Source organism: Kazachstania africana, chromosome 2 (assembly GCF_000304475.1).
Source record: "Kazachstania africana CBS 2517 chromosome 2, complete genome".
Lineage (NCBI taxonomy): Eukaryota > Fungi > Ascomycota > Saccharomycetes > Saccharomycetales > Saccharomycetaceae > Kazachstania > Kazachstania africana.
Window position 1 is genome coordinate 1,248,964 of NC_018941.1, and position 26,895 is coordinate 1,275,858.

Sequence of the window (26,895 nt, forward strand, 5' to 3'; positions counted from 1 at the left end):
AAAGAAAAACGCAAACAAAAGTGAAACTGCTACTCTGACAACACTCAATGATAAAAGAAGGCTATCTGACCTACTTGTACACTGATATTAAACTAAGCCAAAGCCTACCTGTTTCCTTCCAATGTTCGATGTAGTTGCTATTCAGTCCCCGTGAGTAACGATGCGTGTATGAAAATCGAATGACAATTTTTTCTCTCTCATGGAAATGAAAATTACGCAATTAAGAAAAAGACATACTCAAAATAAAGTAAGCATTTTTGAAAATTATATAAATAAACCAGAAAAATTTAGCTTATATTCCATTAATATCCACTTATGCCAAGAGTTGGAAGGAGAGGAAAAGGGTTGAAGGATAATAAACCCAAAGATGAGGTACCCATTATTCCTACGAAGGTGCTATCTTCGATTCTGAATATTTTGGATTTTACATTTGAACGTGACATTGGTATGTTGAACGGTAAAAATGTACGTTCGTTACCAGAGAGGAAAATATTAGTAGACTTAAAGGCGCAACTGGATAAACTTGACGATTTGTTCGGTACAATTGCTGATAGTGATAAAGTTTGTATTGATCGCATTAGGGAAATTAGAGATAATCGAAATAATTCAAAAAATAAAAATAACGATGATAGAAGTATTATCAATAATAATAATAATAATACCACTAGTGATACAGGAGAAAAGGAGTATGAAAAGAGCCCAAGCAAGCAAGAACAAGTAAAAGCAATTGAAAGTGAACCTTTAAAGGAAGAGGTAGCTAAAGAAGTAGCAGAATCTTCAAAAGAGATTCCAGAGGTCATGGATGTTACGGTATCTGTACCCTCACAGAAAAGGCCTGCTGAAGACATTGAAAAGGAAAAAGAACAATCTTCGCAGGAAGAAAAACCAATTGAGGATGAAATAAAATTGAAAAAACCAAAATTGGACGGTCATGTTGACATTGACAGAATGGAAAATGATCCTTTTGTCAAGAATCCAAAATCGGAGTTCATCAGATCACAAACTTTGCCAAATGCTGCAAGAGCTTTAGGGCTATATAGTGAAGAGGGTTTAGAAAGTACGGGCAATGATTATTTGAAAAAAAAATACCATGTGGCATCGTATCCAACCAATGATTTAAAGAAACTTTTACCAGGTGAACTTCCGGATATGGACTTTTCATGTCCTAAACCAACTAATCAAATTCAATATAATACATTCTTATCTTTCGTAGATAATTTCTACAGGGATCTAAATGATGACGACACTAAGTTTTTGAAATCAAAATATATTTTACCATTAAAATTACAGGTAGATAAAACATACGATCCAGATGTGACGCCATTTGTAATACCAAAATTGGGACCCTTGTACACAGACACATGGTTCAAAGAGGACAGTAACCAAAAGAAGGCAAATACGTCTCCTCCTCCACTTAATGACCCAACTTCGATTTTTCCAAGAAAAAGCGCCAGTGATATAAATGATTTTGTTCTGGAAACTGAAGATGTATCATGCGGACCGCTTGTCTCAAGGCTTTTATCTGCCATTCTTAAGGAAGACGGAAATGATGCGAATAATAAAGACGTTGCCATAAATGCTACGAATGATCACAGTTTACACAATAACATTAAACAAGAAAATACCGATAATTTAGAAATGGACAGCTACGAACGAACACCGAGTGAAAGTACAGTCCATACACCAATAAGTGAAATTGACGAACAAATGACCAAATTTCATAATAATGGAACCACAAGTAATTTAACCACAGATCCCGGGTGGAATTTAGATACAATCAATTTGGATTACCCAACTTTTGAAGAAAGGTTGAAAAGGGAATTGAAATACGTTGGAATATATATGAATATGCCTAAGGATGAGAATAATCCAAATGGTGATGAACTTGATTGGTTAAATGGGAGAGAAGATGATGAAATTAGTGCAGAATTGAGAGAATTACAAAACTCTTTAAAAAATGTCACCGTTAAAAATCAAAGTCGAAAAGAATCATTACTTCCTCTATTGGAAGTTCAATTGGCCTGGCAAGAGTATTCATCTATCTTAGACGATTTAGATAAACAGATAGACCAGGCGTACATCAAACGTGTAAGAGTTCCAAAGAAAAGAAAGAAGCATCATGGCTTGACCACGGTCACTGCTGGTACAGCATCACAAATCGCCCAACAAAAAGCAGCTAATTCTAGTTTGAGGGCGTTATTAGACAAGAGATTAAGATGGATAACAAAAATTGGTCCTTTATTCCGAGAGCCTGAAGTGATGAAAAGAATCCCAGAAGAAAGCGTCTTTAGGGACATGGATCAAGAAGAAGACGAAGAAGACGAAGAAGCGGATGTCTTCAGCCCTAATACGAACAATAAAGATGTGGAATTGGGAGAATCATAGCCATATAGCTGGCGTCATTTACCACTTTATATATAGATATATAGAAAGAAGCACGTCCAAAAATCACTCAAACGGTGCCGGTTTTACTACCATTTACAGTTTACTATTAGCGGTCACAGTGCACGACCTGTCATTAGTTCTGTTTTTTTTTGCTTTCATCACATTTCGAGAAGTACGGATTTCCGAATGGAGGAAATCAAGAAAAATCTGGTTTATAATGGTGGATTAAGTGTTTCTTGAAACTGTAAAGTATTGCAATCATAGCCACTGGGAATAACAGTAAACAAGCAATTGGTAAATAAATAAGATAATCGCGATATGTCAAGGGCAAAGAGAATTATGAAGGAGTTACAGGCCGTTAAGGACGATCCAGAGGCCAAAATAACTTTAGAATTTGTTATTGAATCTGATATACACCATTTAAAAGGTTCTTTTATTGGACCACCAGGTACTCCCTACGAAAATGGAGCCTTTGTTGTCGATATTGAAGTTCCAATGGAATACCCATTCAAACCTCCACAAATGAAATTTGATACAAAAGTTTACCACCCAAATATTTCTTCAGTCACTGGGGCAATTTGTCTTGACATTTTGAAAAATGCATGGTCTCCCGTTATAACGTTGAAATCTGCCTTGATTTCATTACAAGCATTACTTCAATCACCTGAACCAAATGACCCACAGGATGCAGAAGTTGCTCAACATTACCTTAGGGACAGAGAATCCTTTAACAAGACAGCCGCACTATGGACAAAATTATATGCATCTGCAGCTTACGGCGATAAAGAAGTCGATGAAGCTGAGCTATACGGTATCAATTCTGACGTTGTCGAAGAATTTGAATCACAAGGCTTTGAGAAAAGTAAGATCATTGAAGTTTTAAGAAGATTGGGTATCAAATCCTTGGATCCAAATGACAATGCTACAATAAATCGTATCATCGAGGAGTTGTTAAAGTAATTTTGCAAAAATCTGCAATAAAATATATAGATGATTACAGCTCTCTATAGATTAATGCCAGCTTTTATACATCGTTATATCTCTCACCTCTCTTTATGATACCGGGCGACCGAATCAAATTCTTGTTTTCAGCATTACCCACATTAAATGAACTCCGAGATTCGATATTTAAATATAAAAACAGCTATGCGTCGTCATATATATATATATATGTATATACCGAGCTGAACTTCAGTTGGTAGTAACTTCATTCGAAATACCGCTAGTGCCATCGTCATCTTAGAGAAAATGCTGTTATATAGACGTAATCTGCTTTTAGGTAACAGATTCGCTCAGGCTGCCATTAGTAGGGGTTTTCATTCTACCGCCAAAAGAAGCTTCACAATACCATTTCTTCCAATATTACCACAAAAGCCAGGAGGTGTCATTGGCACACCAAACGAAGCATACAAGTCTCCAAGACCGAATAAACTGGAAGGCTCATTTCATTGGTGGTTAGAAAAAGCATTCGCCGTCACCTCATTTCCACTAGCGACGGCTGCATTGTTTACCACAGGTCCGTTATCCACTACCTGTGATTCCATATTTTGTCTAGGCTTGTTAGGTTATTATTATATGGAATTCCATTCATGTATAACCGATTACATATCCAGTAGAGTGTATGGAAAGATTCATAATTATGCAATGTATCTCCTCGGGGCAGGGACGTTTGTCTCTTTGTTTGGGATATATAAATTAGAGAGTGAGACTGGTGGATTTGTTGGTATAGTAAAAAAACTCTGGGCTTTTCCTTCGATTACTAGCAATAAAATGGAAGATGAAGTAACTGTCACTTCAGAAAGCTAAGGCATTTTAATGACTAAAAAAAATATGCTTAAATACATTCCAAATATAACTTATTCAATTATCAAGATTATTTAATGAAGTAAAATAGTCTAGCGTATTCTGTCTCAAACTATCCGAAATACTTAACCCAGAATATCTTGTGTCAATTTTGATTTCCACTTTTTTAAGTCTTGGATCAAGCTCTCTTTACTGATTTGAAGATTATGGACTCTATACAAGTCGCGCTCATTGGCATATACATCTCTACAATCAAACCAGTCTGTTATCTTGGCCACTCGTTCGACAGAATCTAGTCTGACCCTAAAGAAACCTTGAAGCTGGATTAGGAAATTCTCAACATCATTCATATTATCAATGAGACATTCGTTTGCAATTGTTTCATATGTAAGTACTCTGCATTGCTCACTAAGGGAGATAATGGTTAATTTTTGAAGCTTCGCTATCATTGCTGGGCTCATTTCTTTACGAAGATCATCCGTCAAATCCTTTATTGTACCAAATGAAAATATCTCAAGCAATGTCCTGGTTTCTGTATCAGTAGAGTCTAACCATTCTTGTTTGAAGTGAAATGTATGGGGATCTTCAAGTATTTCAACTAACCTTCCATCCATGGTCCATAGTGTAGATTCTTGGGCTATACAAGAAAGTTTACCAGCGGAGAGTTTCTTCACCGGTAATATCCTTTACCTTGAAAACAAGCCATAATTAGAAAAATGAAATTAGATAAAACGAACGAGAATATCAGTAACCTTCTCTAATTTTGAATAGATGCCCAATGTATTGTATAATAATAATTCAAATTTGATTCGAAGATTCCAAAGAAGCTCATTGTCTAGGCAGCATCGATTGAAAGTCTCTCAAAAGGCTTCTTTGAAGAAAAACGCACATAATAATGATCCAGAAGAGGATATTCCCTTTGAATCGCAATTTGGTAAGAATTCAGAAGCATATTTGAGAGAGTTGGCGTGCTCAATTTATCCTAGTTCATTGCACAAAAGTATTTGTTCACTGTCTTCCTATCCAGATTTACAGATTCACGTTTTTGTTGCATTATTGGTCAAAAATTTCATAAATAGTTGGTATGGTACCAAAATCCCCGCTAAAGATGATCAATTTCACAATGAAATATTCTCCATCATACAAAGGTTATTGGGCTCTGTCAGGAACAATAATATAGATTTCGAATTGCTTCTGTTGGATGACCTTCCCTACATAATAGCCAATCATTTAATGACCCTACAAATTTGTAAAACCAAGACAACAAACAAGCAATTAATCTACCAACAATATTGCAGGATAAATCTTTTGGATGAAGCTAGATACCCCTATACCATATCAAATGTTATTCAAGATTCGCTCAACAGTCATTCTACTTTACAGATAGCTTTCATAGACTCTTTATTGAATCAATTGCTTCTTGGAAGAGTTGCAGATAGTGCAATGGAGCCGTATTATGTTATAAGGCTTTTAGCAAAGATATCCAAGAAAATAAATGACCAAAAATCAAAGGTTAATAAAAACAAAGTTCAATCACGTTTTCCCAGCAATTTCAACTCCGTCTACAAATATTTTAGATTTCTTTTTGACAGACGAAAAGAATATAATGAGAAAATTGCTCGACAGTTCTCTGAAAGGTACATATTTTCGTTTCTACTGTGCGATGTACTCCATTTGCATTTGAGAAAGCCTATATTATACTTTTTATTCAAAATGATACTTTCAATACCCGTTGTCAATTTCATTTTGAAGGATGTCTTTGGTAGATATCTTGTAGAGAATACCATAAGAAATAAAATCTTTATAGGTGGTAGCATGAACTTTTTGAGAACAACCCTCTTTCCTAATGATAATTCAATGGGCCCAAGGACAATAATACCGACAGGCCTCGAATTTGAGTTGATCAAAGTGGATTGCAGTGACGAAATGTGGAAGGCCTGTTTGACGCTCAAACTGAATTATCTACTGGGTCTCCGAAAAGACGATATCATTTTTTTGGTTGATCTCATCTGCGTTGATAAAAGTTGTAGCAAACTTTTATGCTTCACACTTATTGACTGTATACTTGCACATTTAACTGAATAAGTGCATACTCTGCTCCTATGTAAGCTTATATTGTCATATAAATATGCTCATATCGTGGGTATAGTGTGCTTTACCACCCAGACATACAACGCGTCTTTCGAAATATTCTTTTCAAGAAATTGGTCTATATTAATTTTTTTAGTCTCATTATGTAGATACTGAACTTGGATTGAGCTGAATATAAGGAATTCAAATCACTTCAAGTACACTTCTAGTTGTGTTCTGAGCGGTTGAAAACATAGTACTCCTTTAAAAAGCTAGGTAATTGGGCCGAAGCCATTAGATCTGCGTTAATTTGGGACATATACACTTTTGGCGGCTATGGAAAATTATCCAGGAGAAGGTACAGATGCTCCCAAAAAGATCGTAGAGGCTTTAGAAAAGCAACCTTTATCATATTTGGTACCTAAATCGCGGCTATCGTCTTTACTTACTGATACAATGACTGTGTCTGTTCCATTATCTCATGAGACCTTTAAAGAAAGTAAGGACATTAGTAACGAAAGTCATATGATTGATAAGTTAAATTCCGTACTATTAGGCATTCATAATGGGGATGAGGAGAGCAAGTTACTCTTTAGACGCCCCAAGATGTTCAAGTATAAACTAAAGAGAAGGGATTCTGCCGATACCGGAAAATTGTTTGAGAAACTATCACCATTAGCTAAGCAACTCCTACAACTTAACGATCCTGGTATAAATCCAGATGATATAATTAATGAAATTAACACAGAAAAAAGTATAGAGAAGCACAAGTTGGAAGATTTGTCGAATATATCGCTAGATTTGACATCTCAAGGATCTCCAAAAAGAGCCAAGCTATCATCTGGCGTCTCACTTAATCAGAAATCCATGGGTGAGCAATGCTTAAAAGAGCTAGATATTTTATTACATCGATTTGGTGAGGATGCTTTATCTTCTGACAGGGACGATGTCGAGATTTGGGCTTTCTTAGATAACGACTCATATGTACTGAGGGAGGAATACATCGACAGGTTGCAAATAGTTTTAAATAATATTTTTACAATTCCACAAATATGGCCAGAGCTTAAGGTCGAGCAGCTCAGAAGAATCTTAGATATTATGACAAACAATATCAGAATTTGTAGAGAGCATAAAAATTCAAAAGAAAGCCCTTTTCCAGTTGGAAAAATTGCATATGCATCAGTGGCTGTTAGTTTCAATGTACTGTCGTTAAATAATAACGATAAGCGACTAAATTTGGAACAATACGTCTTGGAACCCATAGACTTTCTGGTTGAGTCGCTAGAATCGATAAAAAACTCTGGAAGTAGTTCGAGTCCGGTAACAGATGATTTGAGGCTACTAGAACAATCAATACAAACATTCCCAACATATATTCATCAGCGCCCTTTTCTAGATGAGAGTTTGGTGACGAAACTTACATATCTGTTTACTGACATTGTAATGAATTATGAGCTGGAGTTAAACAGCAATATAGCTGCGCAAAATTCATGGGAAAAGATAAAACATGTAAGTTCAGAAGCACTAATTGCACTATACAATAAAGTTCCAGGGCAAAGGGACTTTATAATAGATGAACTACTTTCCCAAAGTGAGCGATTACCACAGAGAAGATTACAAAGAAAATTAAGAAAGGTAAAAAAAGACTTGTTCACTAGCGATTTTACCTTAACTTTGTGCATGATGCTTGAAAATTTGAACAAACTTGACTTGGACTTCAAACAAGTTGACATGATTGATAGCAATTTTTCAATCATTACAGAAAAGCAGAAAGAAATAGAGACGTTTTTACTTAACACAATTGACCATGTCAATAACACCCTTTTAAATCAATTTTTCGGAAATTTCATCAAGTATCGTCACTCCCTAGAAAACTACATCCAAGATCTAATCAACCTTTTCCCTCATCTCGAATGGCCTGTTGCTGAACTCTTGTTATCCTCGATGATGAAGAAATTGTTGATGATGTTTGGCCCTAATAATTCAAAAGCAGCAAATGCAGAAACAGTGTGTCTACAATTAATAGGACAGATAGGCTGTGCAATCTTTGATGTCAGATGTAGAACAAGGCCGAATGAATGTAACAATTTGGTAAAAATTTGTAATTATCCTGAGTACTTACAGCAGTTTATGGCATCTTTTGACCGTTGCAAAAATTTTCTAGGGCAATCTGAAGGAAAAAAGAGTACATACGTTTATCTCTGCTGTTCTAAACTATCCTGTTTGGTGAGACTAAAGGAATACGTGAAGGATTCCGAAGAGCAAAATTCTAACATTCAAGCAATGATCCAGCAATGCTTATTGGATTTGGAGTCTGAGAAGGTCGACCATGTATCTAGCTCAGACATTAACGATGTTTCACTAGACTATTTTTCTGTTCTCCATGCATACGATTTGTTAAATTTGTACGAACCTTATTTAAGATTAGTATTATCCATTTTAAACCAAAACAAAGTCAAGCTTAGATCTACCGCAATTAAGTGTCTCTCGATGCTCGCTTCTAAAGATAAAACTGTTCTGTCAAACTCGATGGTGAAGGCAACAATTGTGAGGCTCCTTAGCGACTCTTCTGCTGCTTCCATAAAAGATGCAACGCTTGATTTGGTTAGCATCGCTTCGTCATATCTCCAGTATTTCGAGCAAATTAACATAAATTATGATAATGATAGTGTATTAATACGGAAGCACATTCTGAAAATAAATGAAAGGGTTTATGATGAAACAAAAGATATAAATACGAAGATTTTTGTAGCGTCTAAAATTCTTTTAAGATTAGAGGATGAAGAAGATACAATAATAGATATGGCGGAACAAATTTTATATAGCAGATGGCTTACTTCAGTAAGTGAACTTGATAAGAAACCTGATAGACAGGGTTCTATATGCAGAGAAATTATTACTGTTATGTCTGGTATAGCTGTAATGAGCCAGAAATCTTCTGAAATTTTTGACTGGTTCCTGAACTTTTATTTACTAAATGGTTCATTGCATACCGATGACGACTTCAAAATAATCACAACAAATTTGAACAAACTAACGAATACATTGGTTCAAGAAATTGTACAGTTACAATCAGTAGATACAAATGATCCGTCACTAGAATTGACGAAGGAAAAGTATCTTAACCTTCTGGCAAAATTTGCTTACGCTAATGTTTCATTTATAACAAAGGATCATATTGAGAGCTTATACCCATATATGATTGCTGATGAAAAAACGAATTTTCTATATCATCTTCTGCACGTCTTTAGAAGATCAATGGAGCAGCTGTCCAATTTTAAATCAAAATTTCTCAATGATATTGAGACCAGCATTCTAACACGTCTGCCCAAAATGAATGTAAAAGAAATGGAAGAAGCCATACCTTTGGCGTGGCAAGTGGCATGTCACAGAAAGGATACGACGAGAATAGCAAAAGCGTGCTCGTCCTGCTTCATTCATATGAACCCGTACATAAATAAGGCCAATAAGGATCCGGCATCACTGACTGTAGATGGGAAGTTACAGCGTTTAATGTACTTGGCAACTGGTTTTGGTAGTTTTTGTACATTCAATGCAAATAAAGATGCTATCTCTTTTTTAAAAAATGATGAAACTGTGTACGAATATGTTGCTAAATGTTTGCTGGTCTTATCTAGGAAAGACGTGGCCCATATCATTCGTCGCATAGCTATTCGAAACTTGACTAAATTATGTGGTAGCCACCCAAAACTTTTCAATTCTAAGCACGTTCTCAAGTTGATTGATGGTGTGTTTGAAGGCGATTCTCTCGATATAAAGCTGGTTGTCTTAGAAAGCTTTTATGATTTCTTCATTATGGAAGAACAAAAGGCAGCAAGGAGCTCTGGTGCTAACCTGCTTTCCTCATCAAAAGCGAAGTCCCTGAACATAAAATTACTTCCAAAAAAGAAGTCCGACTTTCTCCATGACGGTATATGCTCAGCTTTAGTTTCAAGATACCTCAGATATATACTGGAAATCTGTCTCTTAGAAGATACTAAAGGCGCTTTGGTTTCTGGGAGGCTGTTGAAGTTGATAGTACAATATGGCTACGTCAATCCCTCTCATTGTATTCCCACAGTAATTGCACTACTCTCATCAAAGGATAAATATATGAATCATCTCGTTATTGGCATTTTGACAGGCATATTTGAGAAGCATGAAACCATGGTTTTCAATGGTTTGTCAAAGGGTATTCAAACTGCAATCGAATATTCCTTCAAAATTTCAGGAGAAAGCTTCTATGAGAATGATATATTTATCCAGGCTTTGCAAAGCATACTAGGCGAGGGTAAAAAGTACACTGTAAAATTCAGCAAATATATGAATAAAATACTCCAAATATTCTTCACCAATTCAGTTTCTATTAATTCTGATTCAAAGCAAAAGCGGAACGTGTTATTTTTATCTACTAATATTGTCAATATGAAATTTAGTTCACAATTTGAGTATTTAGGCTTGTTGAAACATATTGATTTCTCAGCTGAGCAATTACAAGAAATCATTCTAGATGAATTAGTTCATGAAAGCGACGAGAATGGCAGACCCAACTCTAAGTTAAAAGATGCTGTCATTGTTCACGCAGCACTTTCAGACCTACAAAGTTATATGCTGAAACTATATGGCTTTAAGGAGAATATACTACTATATGAGGCTGCGCAAGAGTCAGACTTGAAAGGAAAGCAAATGCCTTTACCAAAGTCTACATCGCCGTCCTTCATTGAAATTATGCATCGTCTCCTTCAATCTGCTATAAATGAACAGTTCTACACTAAATATATAAAGAATATGCAAGAGTACTAACGGAGTGCGGTTGATCATTTAACGGTATATAGGCTAAACATAGAAAATCCTCTTTTTTTCTCAAATCTGCAATATTTCACGAGAATTGAAAAAGCCCATATATACGGATTTCGTTCCAGTCTAAAATGCAATCAGGCCATATAGGTATTAGCAGAACTGTAACAGTTTATATTCGATGACTTGATGTCTAGGACTTTTGATTGCTTGTATTTAGAGAGAAGTAATATAAGATATCCCACGCGTGTTAGTTATTGTCACTAGTCAAAAATGTAGCTATATATTGACAAACTACGATGGAGATCTAACTTCTATGTAGCATATATTTTGTTCATTCATGTATCAGAACTCGGCCCACTGCACAAAGCGCAAGACTAAAGTGGAAGCTTCCGTTTAGGCAATGAGCTGCCAGAATGTTAATGTAGTCAAAGCCAATCAATATGTTCCAGAAAGTCAGAAAGTGTCTCCATGTTTGTTTTCAATCAAAAATATGCTATGGAATCACCAAACAATTGTGCGTTTCTGAAAGGCATTACTGTGGAAGCCTTCTGTAGATATTTATACTCTCTTCCACCATTTTTCCTTCAAAATATCCCAATATTTTCTTAAGATTTGTCGTAAATTTGTTATTGGCCAAAGTTCATGAATCCCGTTTTCTTATCTACTTACATATAATCTTGAATCAGTGCTACTCGCGGGAAAACAAGCCAAAGAAGGAATTGGGTGGGTAAATATAGTTTGGCAGCCCTTAAATGTCACCAATGATTGTGGGTAATGTGTTGATTTTATTCCATTTTCTCTTCTGCTCGTCAAAAAGAAATACATATACACATAACAGGTACCTGGATCATGCCCGACTGTGTCCTCTGGAATAGTGCTGAACTTCTTTCCAACAATTCTAGCATTTTTGCAATTGTGGTATATTTGATTTGGCATAGTTTATCCAAATTCCAGCATACCTAACAGCCTTTAACATCGAACGGTGACAGTTTGGCATGCCTTATTCGCTCTCTGCAGTATTGCGTAGTTCAGCTTCCAGTGTGTTGCCAGCTCTTTTTGGTTTAGATTCAATTGGTGTCTCTATGGTCAAAACTCGCGATATCAAAGTCTTTTGTTTGAATTTGGCAGTTTGAGTCCTCAAACTTGGCAAATATCTATATCTTTTTGGCAATTTTTCAACCTTCCTCATCAACGACTTTTCTTTTGCACTGCATCTAATGACATATGGTTTTCTTAGAGGTTCAGATACTATCGCAAATTTGTTTACTAGTTGGTTCATTCCAATGCCAATTATTATAGACCCACCGCATTTGGCTTCTCTTCTCTTCTTTCGTAAGTTTCTTAACTCCTCGATAGGTAGATTTTCTTCTTCCTCATCTTCAGAAGAGCTTTCGTAATTTTGAACAAATCTTCTATTGACGTGCTTGTAAAGATCAGTCCATTTTTGAGGACTGTCATTTTTTGATATTCTTCTATTTTTGTACAACATATTGCTATTTTTTTTCATTAAATGAAATTTATCCAACATGGATTTGATAGTTTCCCTTGTCAACTTCTTTTTCAATTGCAATTCTTCCATATTTTCCTGATCATTGATTTTGGTGACTTTTGATAAAGTCTGAGGCCAATTTGGCATACATAATTTGTCATAAATCAATTGTAAGCCATCTGCTTCTTCTTCACCCTCAATCACATCCTGCTCTAGCATTCGATTTTCTTGCCTTAGCATTTTCTTGTGAAATGAATCGTAAAGCTTATCTGGTAGCGGATCCACGAGATATTCATCATTTTTACTTCGCTTACGTATTGTATCAAGTTTTTGTCTATCGATATTCAATATCATATTGGTAATCAAGTCTCTTGTCTCATCGACATTGGCCAAACCCTTGTTTGGCATCTTTGATTCTTTCTTTATGCCTTCTGAGTGAGTTAACCCCTTGGGCACTTCTCTGATGGCAAATTTGAACCGCTTTTCAGGGTCAATTTCATAGCCATCCATATCAAAATCGAATTTTTGGCGGTCATCATCGCTTCCTTTACTCTTTGACCTTAATGATCTGGCAGATTCTAGATCCAGGTCTTCCATTTTCGATAGCAGTCGATAAACTCTCCCACACAGCACTACTGTAAGCTCTCTATGTATGTCTTTTTCCAGTCAATCAGCTCACTTAACAACTCTGAAACCTTCATATCGATTATGATTTCTTGCCATGGAAATTTATCAATAGCGTATCAAATTTTTTTGACGAAAATCAATACGATAAAATAATATAAAGTGGCAATTAAATCTTTAATTCCAATTAGAAAGAAGGACGGTTCAGGCAGCAATTGACAGATATTGGAGTGGATGACCACAGTGAGTGATGTTTAACAGAAGCCGGACTAATAAGAAGCTGCTTCCAAATTTCAAAGAAAAGGACGAAGAGAACAAAATTGGGAAAGTTAGGAAGGATTCTCTAGACGCTTCAAAACCATTAAGATTGGGTGGCTTGATGTTACATTGGAATATTATCATCGTGTCTACAATAGTGTGGTTTTTGACAGTTAACCATTACGAGAATTCTGTTGTGAGAAGAGCAATGAATAAATGCTCATGGAATACATGGGAACAATGGCCTGAAGGTGTAAAGAGTCATAAAGTTGCATTATATGCCGATCCTCAGATATTAGATGAATATTCGTACCCGGGAAGGCCCCAAATTGTAAATTATTTTACGAGAGTGATTGTTGATCACTACCATTACAGAAACTGGAGATATAGTCAGCATTATCTAAATCCTGACACTAATTTCTTTTTAGGTGATTTATTTGATGGAGGCAGACATTGGGACGATGATGTGTGGTTGGCTGAATATAACAGATTCAATAAAATATTTCCAAAGAGTCCCATGACGAAAACGGTATTTTCCTTACCGGGCAATCATGATATAGGATTTGGAGATACAGTAATAGAGTCAAGTTTAGATAGATTTACGACTTATTTTGGGGACACTTCTTCTTCTCATGAAATTGGCAACCATACATTCGTTCTTTTGGATACAATCTCACTATCTGATACTACAAATGTTAACGTTTCTTCTATCCCTAAAAGATTTCTAGAAGAATTTTCCCTTTCAAGAAGGCAGAAATCTCATCCAAATCCCACAATTCTCTTAACGCATGTGCCATTATGGCGTAATGCAAACCAGCAGCAATGTGGTAAAGAGAGAGAATCCACTAAACCTTTCCCTATTCAAAAGGGGTATCAATATCAAACCGTCATTGATCAAACAATGACTCAGGAAATCTTAACTCAATTGACTCCAAAGTTTGTATTTTCTGGCGATGATCATGACTATTGTCACGTCAAACACACATACGGTGCGAATGACTTGGGTGGTAACAATAATGCTGATCACGTCAATAGCAATAAGATAGTTGATGAAATCACTGTTAAGTCATGTGCAATGAATATGGGAATTAAGAAACCTGCCATACAATTAGTATCATTGTTTAATGATGAATCTGTTACTGGTAATGAACCTGTAACTACTATACAAACTCGAATCTGTTACTTACCCGATCCATTCAAGCCAATGTGGGTGTATATCCTTCTGTTAATTGGAAATTTAGGCTCTTTCATTATTTACATTAAAAGGTACGCATTTGTGCCATCTCTCAAAAATGATTTGCCTCTACCCGTCAGCACTGATACCACAACGCATAAGAAAGATATTAAGGTAAGACAGTTAGTCATCGACACTAGTGCAAACGCTGCGATAACTTTTCTACTTATTTTAGTCATATTTTCTTACTACTACAATTCAATATGACTCAGTTCAGCTATGTAATATTTATCTGCAAGTAATTAATTAAATTCATATATACCAACCGCTTTACTCTGGCACTAATCGAAGCATTAGAATTTTATATTTGGATCTGAATTACCTGCATTCTGACTAGAAAAAAAAAATGCAATGTTCGAACTCTGAGATAAATGAATATGACGAATAGCGAAATTAATAAGTCATTGAATAACGATACCCTGTTATCCATAATATAAGGTAGTCCACATGAGTAGTAAGCTTGAAGATGCAGAAGCCAAAATATTGAGAAACGGATCAGGAACCGATTCTGACAGCGAAGAAAACATAGATGAGCTCTTTGAAGAGCTAGAGGATGAAGATTTTATGTCGAGATACAGAGAACAAAGAATTGAGGAAATATCAAGACACCTAAAACAGACGCGTAAAAATGTGCATGATAATGATCATGGTAAGCTTAATGAAGTTGAAGATGAGAAAGAATTAATTAAAATAATCAATCAAAACAAGGACGGCAATTTGATAATACACTTCCAGTTAGAAAAGTTCCCAAAATGTCAGTTCATGAATAAACAACTGGGGAGGTTAGCATCAAAATATGTAAATACAAAATTCATCAAAGTTGAGGTGGAAAACTGTCCTTTTTTTGTTACTAAATTACGTATTAAGGTCTTACCCTTTGTCATTGGTTATAGAAATGGGGTTGAGAAAATAAAGCTAGTTGGATTCAGCAAATTAGGTAATGATCCAAATGTGTTTGCTTTTGAATCTCTCGAGAATCTGTTACTTGCTAGTGGATTAATTAAAAAATTCAATATTCGAGAAGTCACCCACGACAACGATAGTAGCAGTGATCTTGATAATTAGCATAATTTATATGAATTTATTATGATGCAGAAATGTGGACTATATACATATATAACAGAAACTAGGAAGAATTTGCCTGCTTATTCAGTTCTGATAACTTTCTCTTTAACTTCTCGTTTTCTAATAAGAGATGAGCTCTATGGAGTTCACTATCTTTTAAGCAATTTACTGTCTTTTTCAATTCGATGCATGTTCTTGCATAGCCATCTTTTAAGAAGTTGAAGTTCAGTATCAATTTGTGAATGTTGATAATTCTTTTCTTCATCTCTGAAACTTGTTGCATAGTATATTCATTTGTTAGTTTTTCAGGAATTGGGATTTCTTGAAAAATCTTTTGCCTTACGTTAGTCGTAGTATTATCTCCCGTTGACGACTGAATAGTGGTGATTGATTTATTATTTGTTAGTTTTGGTTTAGATTTTTGCTTAGTTAAAGGTATCGATGCAATTGAGGTTGTTAATGACTGATTGGTATCTATCTTCAAAGATACGTCACTGCCATCAGATGCTAAAGATGATGGTGATAGAGACGCTGGGGATAAGAAAGGTTCGTCAGATTTATTGGTACCCTGAACCTTCTTGGCTTTTTTCACGTGATCTAGTTCTTCGCCATCAAGTTGTAAAGTACGTTTCACCCTATCATTAGACAGGGTCTGATAAGTAACAGAATCATTATCACCACCGGATACTTCATCAAAATTGAAAAGAAGATGTGTATTGTGATTATCCTCTAGTAAACTTTCAAGTGACAGATGTTTTGTACTCAATGAATCTGAGACTGACAGATCATTTGAATCCATATTTATGATGGCTGTCTCAATAGCTTTTTCAATGTCATCTTGGTGTGAAAATTGATGATGAGTATCGTTATGAGACAGCTGGTCCGTGGATTGTACTAAAAATTGTTGTAAAGTACTTTCTATGTTGCCTGAATCATTTGAGAGATCTATATTCAAAGTCTCGTGGTTTTCGCCATTCATAATAGTGTCAACTGCAAAGTCTTTTTATAACAAAATTCCTCGATTAACTATCGTTGAATTCTGATAAAATTGTGAGATTAAATTACTCGATTAACACTATATAAATTTCCAATGAGCTCTATTAATTTTGCGATGAGCTCTCAAACAAAAATTTTCATGTACGAAAAGGGAAATTGTCATATCATTTAAAACGGAGATGCGATGCCCTCAAAGAGATGAAACGACTCACGTTGATGACTGAATCAACTGAACGTCCTCTGCAGTTGGCGATGCTTCTGATGATGGATGGTTGTCCATTTGTTGAGAGCACCAGGAGGGCATCAGGGGGGTTTAAGTCAATGCTTGTTTTTAGCCATGGATATGAAAAGAATTATGTTTATATGCAAAGAATTATATACGAATTAGTCATTTATTTGTTTATTTATTATTACCACCCAACACCCAGTTAGTATCATTGTTGTCGCAGTCATTAGGGCCGTAAAGATCAAAAGATATGATTTTTTTAAATTTGACGTGTTTACTTGCAGGATTATCTTTCTTGGTGTCGTTGTCACTGTTCTTATCGTCATCGTAGAGTTTCAAATTCAAATTACCAATTGTTTCTTGGTGATCTTTCGAATTTCCTAGAAGAAGTTTATCTTCACTATCAAGATCTATTGTAGTATTATTATCATTATTGAAATTCAACCCGAGTTGCTGTTGTTGTTTTTGTTGTTGCCGTTTCCTCCTGTTGATCAAATCATTGAAGATATTGCTATTATTATGCAAATCTTCAAATGATTTATTTATTAGGTGTTGCTCAAACAATTTGACACCGCTATTACTCTTTGTAAACGAATTCAAAGATGTGTTCGAGCTGTTATTACTTGTTGGAGGTGAGGATATTCTCGAATAAAACTCAGGTGGGATAAGACTCTTATTATTTATTGAATATTTTCGTTTACTATAGGAGGGCGCACCATTGTTTATGAAACTACCGTCATGAACGTAAATGTTGGCAAAAGTCTTATCTCTCTTCAATTCATCTTTGGAAAAAGGTTTCCTCAACATTGGATCCATCAAACTTAATGATCTGAATCTATTTTTCTTTTTGGCGCCGACATTTGAAATGGTTTGACTACTATCATTTTGAGCTGGTAAATCGGCATTTGAACTTGATCTTGAAAAAAGAGTGGGTACATAAAAGCTGATTCCTTCATCTTTATCTTCGAGTTGTGCTGAATTAGAATTTGTGAGAACATTCTCCGAATCAGAATCAGAATCGTCACTGTCATCTTCTTCCTCATCACTGGAACTAGCAGAAGTTGTACCTTTCACATGTGAGGTAGCAGATTTCCTGTTTATTGATAGTGACCTTATTCGGACTGATTTATCTTTATTTGAAGTTAGTAGATTATTTTGAAAATTTAAAATGGATGAAGAATCTCTATTTATTAATGTACTGTTATTTTTGTTTATTGAATCAACAGAAACAAAATTAGTCAATGGCTTATCTGAAAGGATGGTTAATAAGGCTCTTATACCGGTACTATTTGTTATTACAATTAAAGAGTCAATCTCATCGACGGTTGTTTTTTTTGTTGTGAATTTGTTACTTAACTTTGTGAAATATTCCTTAAATGGTGATTTGATAATTTTTGTATCATTATTTTGACGATGGTAATCAATGTTGATAAAATTAATTAACGATGTATCTAGTAAATGATCATCGAGAAAAGTTTTAAACCATTTTAATGAAATGTCAGATACGGAAAGATTAATTCTCATTGAGAGCTTTGGATTCTTAGCGTAAATCTTATTATAAAATGACTCTATTATGAATTTAATCGTTTGAACGTATCGAATAGAACCTGATGTATTGATGGTTAAAATGCAAGTTAATGGATTCTGAGAATTCAGGACAGTATCCCAAAATGTCTCGGAGCATATAGAGTTCCATATTGACGATCTTAACTTATTTAATTTCACTTTTTTGTTCAGTTTTGATAGTTTGTAATGTTTTAATTCGTCATTATAGTAGTCTATAGTTGGAATATCCACATAAATGGAGATATTGAAACAATTTATTGTCTCCAAATTGGGGTTCGAATCCGTATCGGAGTATGACAACAAAAACAATGAATTCTGCGATTTGATTCTTATCTTTGGTTCAGTTTGTTTAATATTATTACTAGCAATAGTATTCCTTGAATAATCCGGTAAAGGTATTGGAACACTTAAGGACTCCATATCTTCTTCATCGGTATTGCTATTCCTCACTATACTGGCCATGGTATATAGTAACAACAATGAGATTGTATTGAAAGAATATCTTCCTGGATTAAAAATGTTTCAAAGAGCCACGTAAATTTATATTCTAGATGATGTAATCTCCGACAGTCTGAGATGATGAGGTAATCTGTTGAGAAGTTGAGCAAACTTTCAAAGAAGGGTGAAAAGAAAAGACAACCGCAGCAAACCACAATAACGTATAGAAGAATATGCTGCTACCAGTACGATATGTTATGAAAACTCAGTATCTACAACTTGCGATTGTCTCTAACTGAGCCCAATAAAATCAACAATTTTTTTTTGTATTATAGCTCTTCTCGGATGAGATGCCATATTTAACAAACGATGAATGCTCATTGGAAAAAAAATGCAGACAGAGCCAAACGGTACAGCTGCTGTTAAATGATGATATCAATTGGTTATACAGATAGCTTTATTCTGTGAATGGTTCCATTGCAATTCAGTTTGAGCCCAACTTCTGGCAGAAGAGACAGATGGAAGTAGTGAATACGTGAGTCCGGGTGACTTTCCTATTTAGGAAAATATCGTTTAGAATTCCGGCTGGGACTTACCAGATCGGGAATTTCCCAGCCATCGCATTTCCTCTTTAGGAAAAGTAATTGAGTGCGGTTAACCAAAAGAGTGATCCATATATATACATATGTGGATGAGAGAAAGACAGTTTATGTGACAAGTGTCATCATCTTACAGAGTATTGAAAGGGTCAGGACCTCGATACTGTAAGGAGACTTAGATGGAAATGAACACAGGAAACTACGAGAGAAGTGTGTCCGCACCTATAACACCACCTTCGACGGTCAAGAAAGAGACCAAATTCGTGGCACATGAAAAGGTCAAGCCAAGGAGGCTATTCAGATCTGTTTCTAGCAAGTCGAAATATAGGCCCAAACCAAATACATGTTTAGAACTGGATAGTGGACTAGGAAAACCGTCAGAGTCTAAAAATCTGGATTTACTGGCACACGTTTTACAAAATTCACAACAAATGGTAATGATCACCGGCGCAGGTATCTCAACTCATGCAGGAATACAAGATTTTAGGTCACAAAATGGTCTGTATAGAACTTCCACGTCTATGAAATCTCTTTTCGATTACAACCAAGTATACTCGAATGAACAAACAACTGCCAATTTCAACAAATTAATGGTCGACATCTATGAAAAATCTAACAATGCAGACCCAACACCATTCCATTTATTAATAGATAAGATAAATAGGCAAGGTAGACTGAGGCGTGTCTATACGCAGAATATTGACTCTATAGAATGGAAATTGCTTTCTGATCTAAAAAATTCAAGTAAATTGGTTCAATTGCATGGTACAATACTGAAAACTAAATGTAATAAATGTCAAAAAATTGAAGATTTTGAAACTCAGCTGTTTCCAGTATCAGCTGATAGTTCTCTCCCGTTGATACCAAACTGCAAACAATGTGAAGAATTTGAAATGGTACGAAGTGTCGCCGGTTTGAGATCCAAAGGTGTTGGTAAAATAAGGCCTATGATTACTTTATATAATGAACCGTACCATGAAAATAGTGACACTTTAGCCAAAATCATTAATCATGATTTAAAGTATAATAAAATTGACTGTCTTTTGATAGTAGGAACAACATTATCAATTCAGAGTGTCAAGACGTTAGCGGTAAATTTCACGAAATTGATCAAATCTAAAGGAAGAAAAGGTTATGTCATATTCATTTCAAATGAAATGCCCAGTGATAATTTACTTAAATTGTTTAAGGATGGGATTGATTTGATTGTTCTGGGTGATTGTCAAAAGTTATATAATTTTTTATAGAATTAACAATTTTGGTGGAGGCATATCCGGAACTTTGCCAATTTCAAACTTCATCGCTTTGAATTGTTCTAAAGTTTCTTTACTCATAATCTTTTCCATATCCTTTTCATCTTCTTCTTTGATGTTATTCATTGAAATATTGTTACTTGCTGCCGGTGCTGTTGGTAATGTCTTCTGTGTTGTAGTGCCAAATGGCGAGGCACCGCTTGATGATGTATTAAAGGGCTGTTGTGTGGAGGTAACCGCTGGAGGGAATGCACTACCTGTAGTATTATTAATGTTACCAAATGGTGAAGTAGCATTCTGTGTATTTGCAAAAGGTAATATTTTGTTTGGTATGCTAGCGACTCCATTATTGTTTTGCGTGGTTCCGAAGGCGCTAGAACTATTAATTGCATTATCTGGTTTAACTGTACTGAACCCCCCAATATTGTTTTGTGGATTATTGAAAGGTGATGCACCAAAGACAGATGTGGATGTCTGATTTGTACTATTTTGAAAACTAGTGAAGGGTGAAGCGCTTGTATTGGCAAATGCAGAAGTTGCAGTTTTGTTAAAAGTTGATGAACCTGACATAGTTGAGATTGCAGGTCCTGTTGATCCAAATGCAGACGTTCGTGGCCCCTGTTGTGATGGAATATTACCGAATGCAGACGTCACGGTAGCTTGCTGTGGCACAGGGTTCCCAAAACCAGACGAGGTGTTAGAATTTATGTTTGAAGAAAATGCAGAGCACCCAAAAGGTGTATTACCACTTGGAGTTGTACCAAATGCAGGTCTACCGAATGCAGAACTAGGATTGGTCATAGCGCCCGTACTGTTATTAATATTGGTTCCAAATGCAGGTTTTCCAAAGGCAGAAGAAGTATTCATATTATTTGCACTTCCTCGATTACTAAATGCACTGCTCGATCCGAATGTGCTAGCCTGCGGCTGCACAGTTTTGGTACTAAAAGGATTTTGTTGTGATTGATTCTGAAGTGATGCAAATGGCGAAGCATTTGTCGTACTACCACCAAATGCAGAATTTCCGAATGCATTATTTGTTGTATTATTTCCTATTCCTGCTGTCCCAAAAGAAGGCTGCCCAAATGCAGAACCTGTTGAGCTACTAGCTCCCGTTGATCCAAATCCGGTAGATCCAAAGGACGGCGCCCCAAAGGCACCACCAGTAGAGGCATTCGCGGAAGTAAAAGGGTTTGCACCAAATGCAGAATTATTCATTAAGTAAGTAAACAGTTATTGTCCTGTGATCGTCTTGGACAACAACTAGAAAATTGTCCATATGAATGTCTCTATTTTTTTTTTTTTCAGAAAGCGATGATTTTAATTAATTTACATAGAAACTGAAGTAAGAATCTGAATGTAGTAATGTACATATTTTATTACTAGACTATTTACATGAGCATAATATTTTAACTATATAGAATATCAATATGGTCTTCTTTCATAAGATTTTCTTCTGTCGAATGATTCGCTGAAATTTGAACGTGAACTGCTTCTATCTCTGTTGTTGTGATTGGATCTGTATCTACTCCTGTTGTTGCTGTTATAGCTGCGGTCGTCGTCATAACGACCATGAGATCTTTCTTTTATATCAAACATTTGATTGGCAATTGGATTTCTCTTTAATCCCAGTCTTTCTAACATGAAGCCATCTCTTAAGGGCATTTTCTTTTCAGGTTCTTTAGTCAGAATTCCATATGTTCCAGCAATTTGAGGTAATAGATCTCTAGAGTTGAAATGGTATTCTCTTATGCATGATCTATAAAAAGATATTAAACTGATAATTGATTCTTCAAATGATTCCATTGACCTGTCATCAATTTCGATGTCACAATTGTTTTCGTCAGGTTTGAATTTATGAACGTTTTTAATTTCTATCTTCTTCAATTTTTGTAACCTATCTAAAAATGATAATTCATATTTTGATATAAATAATGTGGAAATACCATCTTTACCACTGCGAGCAGTTCTTCCGATTCTATGGATATAATTAGACAATTCTGATGGCACACCTATCTGTAGGACTTCTTTAACGTCAGGGAAATCCATACCACGAGCGCCCACATCGGTACAAATCAAGATGCCTGATTTAAGACGTTTGAATTGTTCCACCAGTCTTGTTCTCTTTTTTTGATCAATTTGTCCGTGGAATTCAATGATTGGTAAATCTCTATATTTAGAATGTAATTTGTCATAAAGAACGCCAGTGATAAATTTCGTGAATTTAACTGTAGGTGTGAAAAGAATTGCCTTGTAGTTATCTTTCATTTCAGAATCTTGGGATAGTCTGCTTTGAATATGATTGGCTGCAGCATATATATTATGGGCGAAATGGTCCGACAATACCATTGATTGATCGATTTTTTCGTGGGCTTCAGGTTCATTCTTGTCGATTGTATCAATGAATAGACATTTTTCCTTGTTCATGATGTCATTTGATAAATTTTGAACATTTTCGTCTAACGTGGCAGAAAATAGCATTGTTCTAATATGATTTTCATCTCTTTCACTAATTTCATTCAAAATATTAGAAATTTCTCTTAAATCCTCTTTAAACCCAATTTCTAACAATCTATCAGCTTCATCCAGGACTTTAAAATCTACAAATCTGAAAAATTCATTGCCATATCTATTTAAGACATCGATCAACCTACCAGGCGTTGCAATGATAATGTTTGGTCTTAATTTTTTCATTCTTCTGATTGATTCATTGAGATTTGTCCCACCAATTAAAGAAACACATTGAAATTTCTTTAAACCGTAATTATTTTTATAAAGCTTCTTAGCTTCGTCCTCAATTTGAAGGGCCAGATCTCTCGTTGGTGTGATAATAATTGATTTTACCATGTATTGAGAATCTAATTTTGTATTGATCAAGTGTTGAAAGATCGGGATCAAAAATGCAAAAGTCTTACCAGTACCAGTCTTTGCTCTTGCAATGATATCATTTTCATTATTCATAATAGTTGGCTTAATAGTTTTCTGTTGAACTGGAGTTAAATTTGGAAACCCCATCCTATCAATAGATTTATGTAGCATTTTATCAATAACATTTTCTTCTTTCAATTGATCTAACGTTACTTCAGTTTCGTTATTTTGTACGTGGACCAGTTTTGCTAAAGTTTCCTTTTGAAATCTGACTTCGTTCTTATCGTATCGATCATCTACGAAATTTTTGTTTGTTCTTCTTCTGAAACCTTGTCTTCTTGTATTGTAAAATCTTGAAGAAGTTATCAAGAAAGGTTTCGACGTAGCCAGTGGAACTCGCGGAACACATACTCTCAATGCAGTTAACATTACAATAAATGTTTATCGGTTCAGGAAGAGGGGGAAATTCAGTTGATAGCGTACTCTGTTGAACGTCCACGAGCATACAATAATCTTTTTCAATACTTAAGTGAAACTTAAAGTTTGTTATATTTTCCAACACCGAAGCAATATTGGAGCCTCGAGAAAAGAAAAAAGTACAGACAAGCGCAACCCTAGCAAGACCACATTAGGGCAAGACACGCTTGACAGAGGCAATTACATTTGACAGCTTACCTATACATTGTGATGTATACATTCAGTCTACTTGCCAATTGGACTGTTTTGGGGCTTCAAAGCGAGTTTGTCCAGGGTACAGTGAACGGAGTGGTGGTTTTTCTAACAGGTTATATATTGGAGCCCCACGAGAGTTAGCTGTTTCTCTGTTGTGAGTTAAGTTACTAATTTGATTTAGAGGATGGAGAATAAAGCACGGCAGTCGAGAGAGTATGTGTGAATGGTTTAGGAAGTGGCATGACATGGTCAATCCTGTTGTAGTCGATACTGGTATATGTCCCACATGATAGTTGTACCACCTTTCAGCTAATGTGAATAAAGCTTAACAAAGAGCCATTGGTGTCGATTCTACTGGATAATGTACCATTTGTGGCATTCCGTGTGGCATTTGCCGTGGCATTTTGGAATGCCACGATTTTTATTCGTTTAATTTTTAATCGCCGGGTAATACGCATTGCCACTGGTTTTTTTTTTTTTCTTTTGCTTTTTTTGGTTCTTTTCATTGACGAACATCAAGAGAGTTGAAGCTGAAAGAAGACAGGATAACAAACAAGTTATAGTGTGATAATCTCAATAAAATTGAATGTATTAGAATTAGATACGAATAATTGTCTTATCGAGAATATACTTTAGATTATCTAGTTAAAAGCAAGGTAATCCCAACATTATTACTTTCAAGAAACAAATAAATAAAGTCGAAAGAAAAGCCCACAATTCACTAGTGAAAACTTACTTCTATAAAATACTATATCTTCTAGTAATAATAAATCTTATATTACTTACTCTTTCTATTAAAAAAAAAGAAAGTCAAACCCAACTAAGCCAAACTGGAAAACTAACAAGCTACTAAGAACATGTCAAATCCAATTCCTCAGCTAGTAAATATATCTCATGCCTTGCAATCTAACATGGTACAACAGATTAGAACAGACGTTGCAAGTTTTACACAACCAGGTGAACTATCAACAGATCAAGTAAATAAAATTGATAACTACCTAAGTGCGTTAAAATCTGCATTAACCCAATTTACCAATGACAACAAGCATATTGAAAACAATGATCCTTCAATGAGTGTTACAGATCTCGATATTCAACTTTATTCGGGTTTAAAAGCAATGTATATAGACTATATTAATCAATTAAATCAAATCAAATTAAGTAATTCTGAATTGAAACAAAGGCAAGAAGATGATAAAAGGATCAAACAGAATATTAAACTACTAAACGATATCAATGAAACACTACCGATTAAATCTGCTGATGAAAGGAGGCTGTTCTTTAAAAATTTAACAATTAACGATAATTATAAATTTGTTCTAAAATCTAATGATCTTTTAGCTTCAGTAGTAAAATTATGTGAACTGGATCTATCTACAACGGAAAATATTAAGTCATATATCACATTTTTAAAATCAATTGGTTACTCAAAAGAAACCTTGAAGAAAGAATTACCATCAAGCATAACCAAGCCAATTGATGAAAAAGTAAAAATCAAAAAGACAAAATCTCCTAAAAATAGCATTGTAGTTGGTATGGCCGCCGGTAGTAATAATAGTAACAGTAGTATCAGTAGCAGTAACAGTAGTAATTCCTCAGTAACTGAGAGTTCAACTGTTTTACCAAAAGTTAAAAAAAAGCGAGATATCTATATTGCTAACGCTACAGGTAAAAAAGATAAAAATTCTAGCTTATCTGGTGAAGTCCTTAACAAAGATACAGATGTTATATTGCTGAATAATAAAGAAAAGATGAATGATGCTGCCGGCGATGACGATGGAAAGGCAAGCTCACAGGTAGAAGAGAACAAAAAGAAAATATCTTTCTCGAAATACTTAAAAAAAGATGATAGCGATACGACGGCGACTGAAAGTCCCAAAAGATCTGCTTCTTCTAAAAACGTCTCACTGGATGAACCTACCAGTAAAAGAATAAAAAACGATGATACAAATGAAGTTAAGCCAATCTCAATTTTGAAAAATGGTGAAAATATAAGATCATCTTCAAGAGTGTCTAAATCCATGAATATTAACTTTTCCGATAATTTGATGTTATATGGTGATGATCTTCCAGATTCAGGCCTAAAAGTGACCTCGTCGGAATTGAAGAAGATTTTAAAACCATTTAAAGAAGGTGAACCAAATGAAAAACTACATTTTGGAGATTTTAGAGTCAGGCCGATGAAACTCATTCCTTTAGTCTCTCAGAGTATGAATGTGGAAGAGATTATGGATATTTCTGAATTGAAAGGAGGACCGGTCTCTTGCCAAACAAGAACACCGCCTTTTTATAGAGAAGAGTTTCAAAATTTTAACAAGGAACTAAAAAAGAAGCCACCAAGAGAACCTATTCTCTCAAGCGAAAATGAAAATAACAATGACGCACATGAAAATGATAATTCGATGCCACTTGTGGCCAAAGCATTTGGTAAAAATGCCTTGCTGTTGAAAAAGGACAGAGGTGGTTTACCATACAAACGTGTTCCGGAAATACCCAGGAATAATTATCCACCAAAGCATATTCGATGAAGGATGACCCCCCAATGGAAC

At 35.2% G+C, this 26,895-nt stretch overlaps 15 protein-coding genes across 15 annotated transcripts; 9 read left to right on the forward strand and 6 right to left on the reverse strand.

Annotated features, from left to right (window-relative positions):
- Positions 1 to 315: 315 nt before the first annotated feature.
- On the forward strand, positions 316 to 2,385 carry NGG1 (histone acetyltransferase NGG1; the record flags this gene model as incomplete). Its single annotated transcript, XM_003955987.1, has 1 exon — positions 316 to 2,385. The coding sequence occupies one exon, from the start codon at positions 316 to 318 to the stop codon at positions 2,383 to 2,385; it is 2,070 nt and encodes a 689-aa protein (XP_003956036.1).
- Positions 2,386 to 2,703: 318 nt separating this feature from the next.
- UBC1 (E2 ubiquitin-conjugating protein UBC1) lies at positions 2,704 to 3,345 on the forward strand (the record flags this gene model as incomplete). The annotated part of the gene is made up of 1 exon (XM_003955988.1): positions 2,704 to 3,345. The coding sequence occupies one exon, from the start codon at positions 2,704 to 2,706 to the stop codon at positions 3,343 to 3,345; it is 642 nt and encodes a 213-aa protein (XP_003956037.1).
- A 288-nt stretch (positions 3,346 to 3,633) lies between these two features.
- On the forward strand, positions 3,634 to 4,191 carry SDH4 (succinate dehydrogenase membrane anchor subunit SDH4; the record flags this gene model as incomplete). The annotated part of the gene is made up of 1 exon (XM_003955989.1): positions 3,634 to 4,191. One exon carries the CDS (start codon positions 3,634 to 3,636, stop codon positions 4,189 to 4,191), a length of 558 nt encoding a protein of 185 aa, XP_003956038.1.
- A 122-nt stretch (positions 4,192 to 4,313) lies between these two features.
- On the reverse strand, positions 4,314 to 4,802 carry CSN9 (Csn9p; the record flags this gene model as incomplete). The annotated part of the gene is made up of 1 exon (XM_003955990.1): positions 4,314 to 4,802. The coding sequence occupies one exon, from the start codon at positions 4,800 to 4,802 to the stop codon at positions 4,314 to 4,316; it is 489 nt and encodes a 162-aa protein (XP_003956039.1).
- A 157-nt stretch (positions 4,803 to 4,959) lies between these two features.
- On the forward strand, positions 4,960 to 6,273 carry NVJ3 (Nvj3p; the record flags this gene model as incomplete). The annotated part of the gene is made up of 1 exon (XM_003955991.1): positions 4,960 to 6,273. One exon carries the CDS (start codon positions 4,960 to 4,962, stop codon positions 6,271 to 6,273), a length of 1,314 nt encoding a protein of 437 aa, XP_003956040.1.
- Positions 6,274 to 6,594: 321 nt separating this feature from the next.
- SCC2 (cohesin-loading factor complex subunit SCC2) lies at positions 6,595 to 11,061 on the forward strand (the record flags this gene model as incomplete). Its single annotated transcript, XM_003955992.1, has 1 exon — positions 6,595 to 11,061. One exon carries the CDS (start codon positions 6,595 to 6,597, stop codon positions 11,059 to 11,061), a length of 4,467 nt encoding a protein of 1,488 aa, XP_003956041.1.
- A 997-nt stretch (positions 11,062 to 12,058) lies between these two features.
- On the reverse strand, positions 12,059 to 13,144 carry SAS4 (Sas4p; the record flags this gene model as incomplete). The annotated part of the gene is made up of 1 exon (XM_003955993.1): positions 12,059 to 13,144. The coding sequence occupies one exon, from the start codon at positions 13,142 to 13,144 to the stop codon at positions 12,059 to 12,061; it is 1,086 nt and encodes a 361-aa protein (XP_003956042.1).
- Positions 13,145 to 13,421: 277 nt separating this feature from the next.
- On the forward strand, positions 13,422 to 14,870 carry CDC1 (putative lipid phosphatase CDC1; the record flags this gene model as incomplete). The annotated part of the gene is made up of 1 exon (XM_003955994.1): positions 13,422 to 14,870. The coding sequence occupies one exon, from the start codon at positions 13,422 to 13,424 to the stop codon at positions 14,868 to 14,870; it is 1,449 nt and encodes a 482-aa protein (XP_003956043.1).
- A 240-nt stretch (positions 14,871 to 15,110) lies between these two features.
- PLP1 (Plp1p) lies at positions 15,111 to 15,728 on the forward strand (the record flags this gene model as incomplete). Its single annotated transcript, XM_003955995.1, has 1 exon — positions 15,111 to 15,728. One exon carries the CDS (start codon positions 15,111 to 15,113, stop codon positions 15,726 to 15,728), a length of 618 nt encoding a protein of 205 aa, XP_003956044.1.
- A 61-nt stretch (positions 15,729 to 15,789) lies between these two features.
- ATC1 (Atc1p) lies at positions 15,790 to 16,707 on the reverse strand (the record flags this gene model as incomplete). The annotated part of the gene is made up of 1 exon (XM_003955996.1): positions 15,790 to 16,707. The coding sequence occupies one exon, from the start codon at positions 16,705 to 16,707 to the stop codon at positions 15,790 to 15,792; it is 918 nt and encodes a 305-aa protein (XP_003956045.1).
- A 417-nt stretch (positions 16,708 to 17,124) lies between these two features.
- SND1 (Snd1p) lies at positions 17,125 to 18,978 on the reverse strand (the record flags this gene model as incomplete). Its single annotated transcript, XM_003955997.1, has 1 exon — positions 17,125 to 18,978. The coding sequence occupies one exon, from the start codon at positions 18,976 to 18,978 to the stop codon at positions 17,125 to 17,127; it is 1,854 nt and encodes a 617-aa protein (XP_003956046.1).
- Positions 18,979 to 19,732: 754 nt separating this feature from the next.
- HST4 (NAD-dependent histone deacetylase HST4) lies at positions 19,733 to 20,800 on the forward strand (the record flags this gene model as incomplete). The annotated part of the gene is made up of 1 exon (XM_003955998.1): positions 19,733 to 20,800. The coding sequence occupies one exon, from the start codon at positions 19,733 to 19,735 to the stop codon at positions 20,798 to 20,800; it is 1,068 nt and encodes a 355-aa protein (XP_003956047.1).
- On the reverse strand, positions 20,795 to 22,024 carry NUP42 (FG-nucleoporin NUP42; the record flags this gene model as incomplete). The annotated part of the gene is made up of 1 exon (XM_003955999.1): positions 20,795 to 22,024. One exon carries the CDS (start codon positions 22,022 to 22,024, stop codon positions 20,795 to 20,797), a length of 1,230 nt encoding a protein of 409 aa, XP_003956048.1.
- Positions 22,025 to 22,231: 207 nt separating this feature from the next.
- Positions 22,232 to 24,103, reverse strand: MSS116 (ATP-dependent RNA helicase; the record flags this gene model as incomplete). The annotated part of the gene is made up of 1 exon (XM_003956000.1): positions 22,232 to 24,103. The coding sequence occupies one exon, from the start codon at positions 24,101 to 24,103 to the stop codon at positions 22,232 to 22,234; it is 1,872 nt and encodes a 623-aa protein (XP_003956049.1).
- Positions 24,104 to 25,203: 1,100 nt separating this feature from the next.
- Positions 25,204 to 26,874, forward strand: REF2 (RNA-processing protein REF2; the record flags this gene model as incomplete). Its single annotated transcript, XM_003956001.1, has 1 exon — positions 25,204 to 26,874. One exon carries the CDS (start codon positions 25,204 to 25,206, stop codon positions 26,872 to 26,874), a length of 1,671 nt encoding a protein of 556 aa, XP_003956050.1.
- Positions 26,875 to 26,895: the final 21 nt, after the last annotated feature.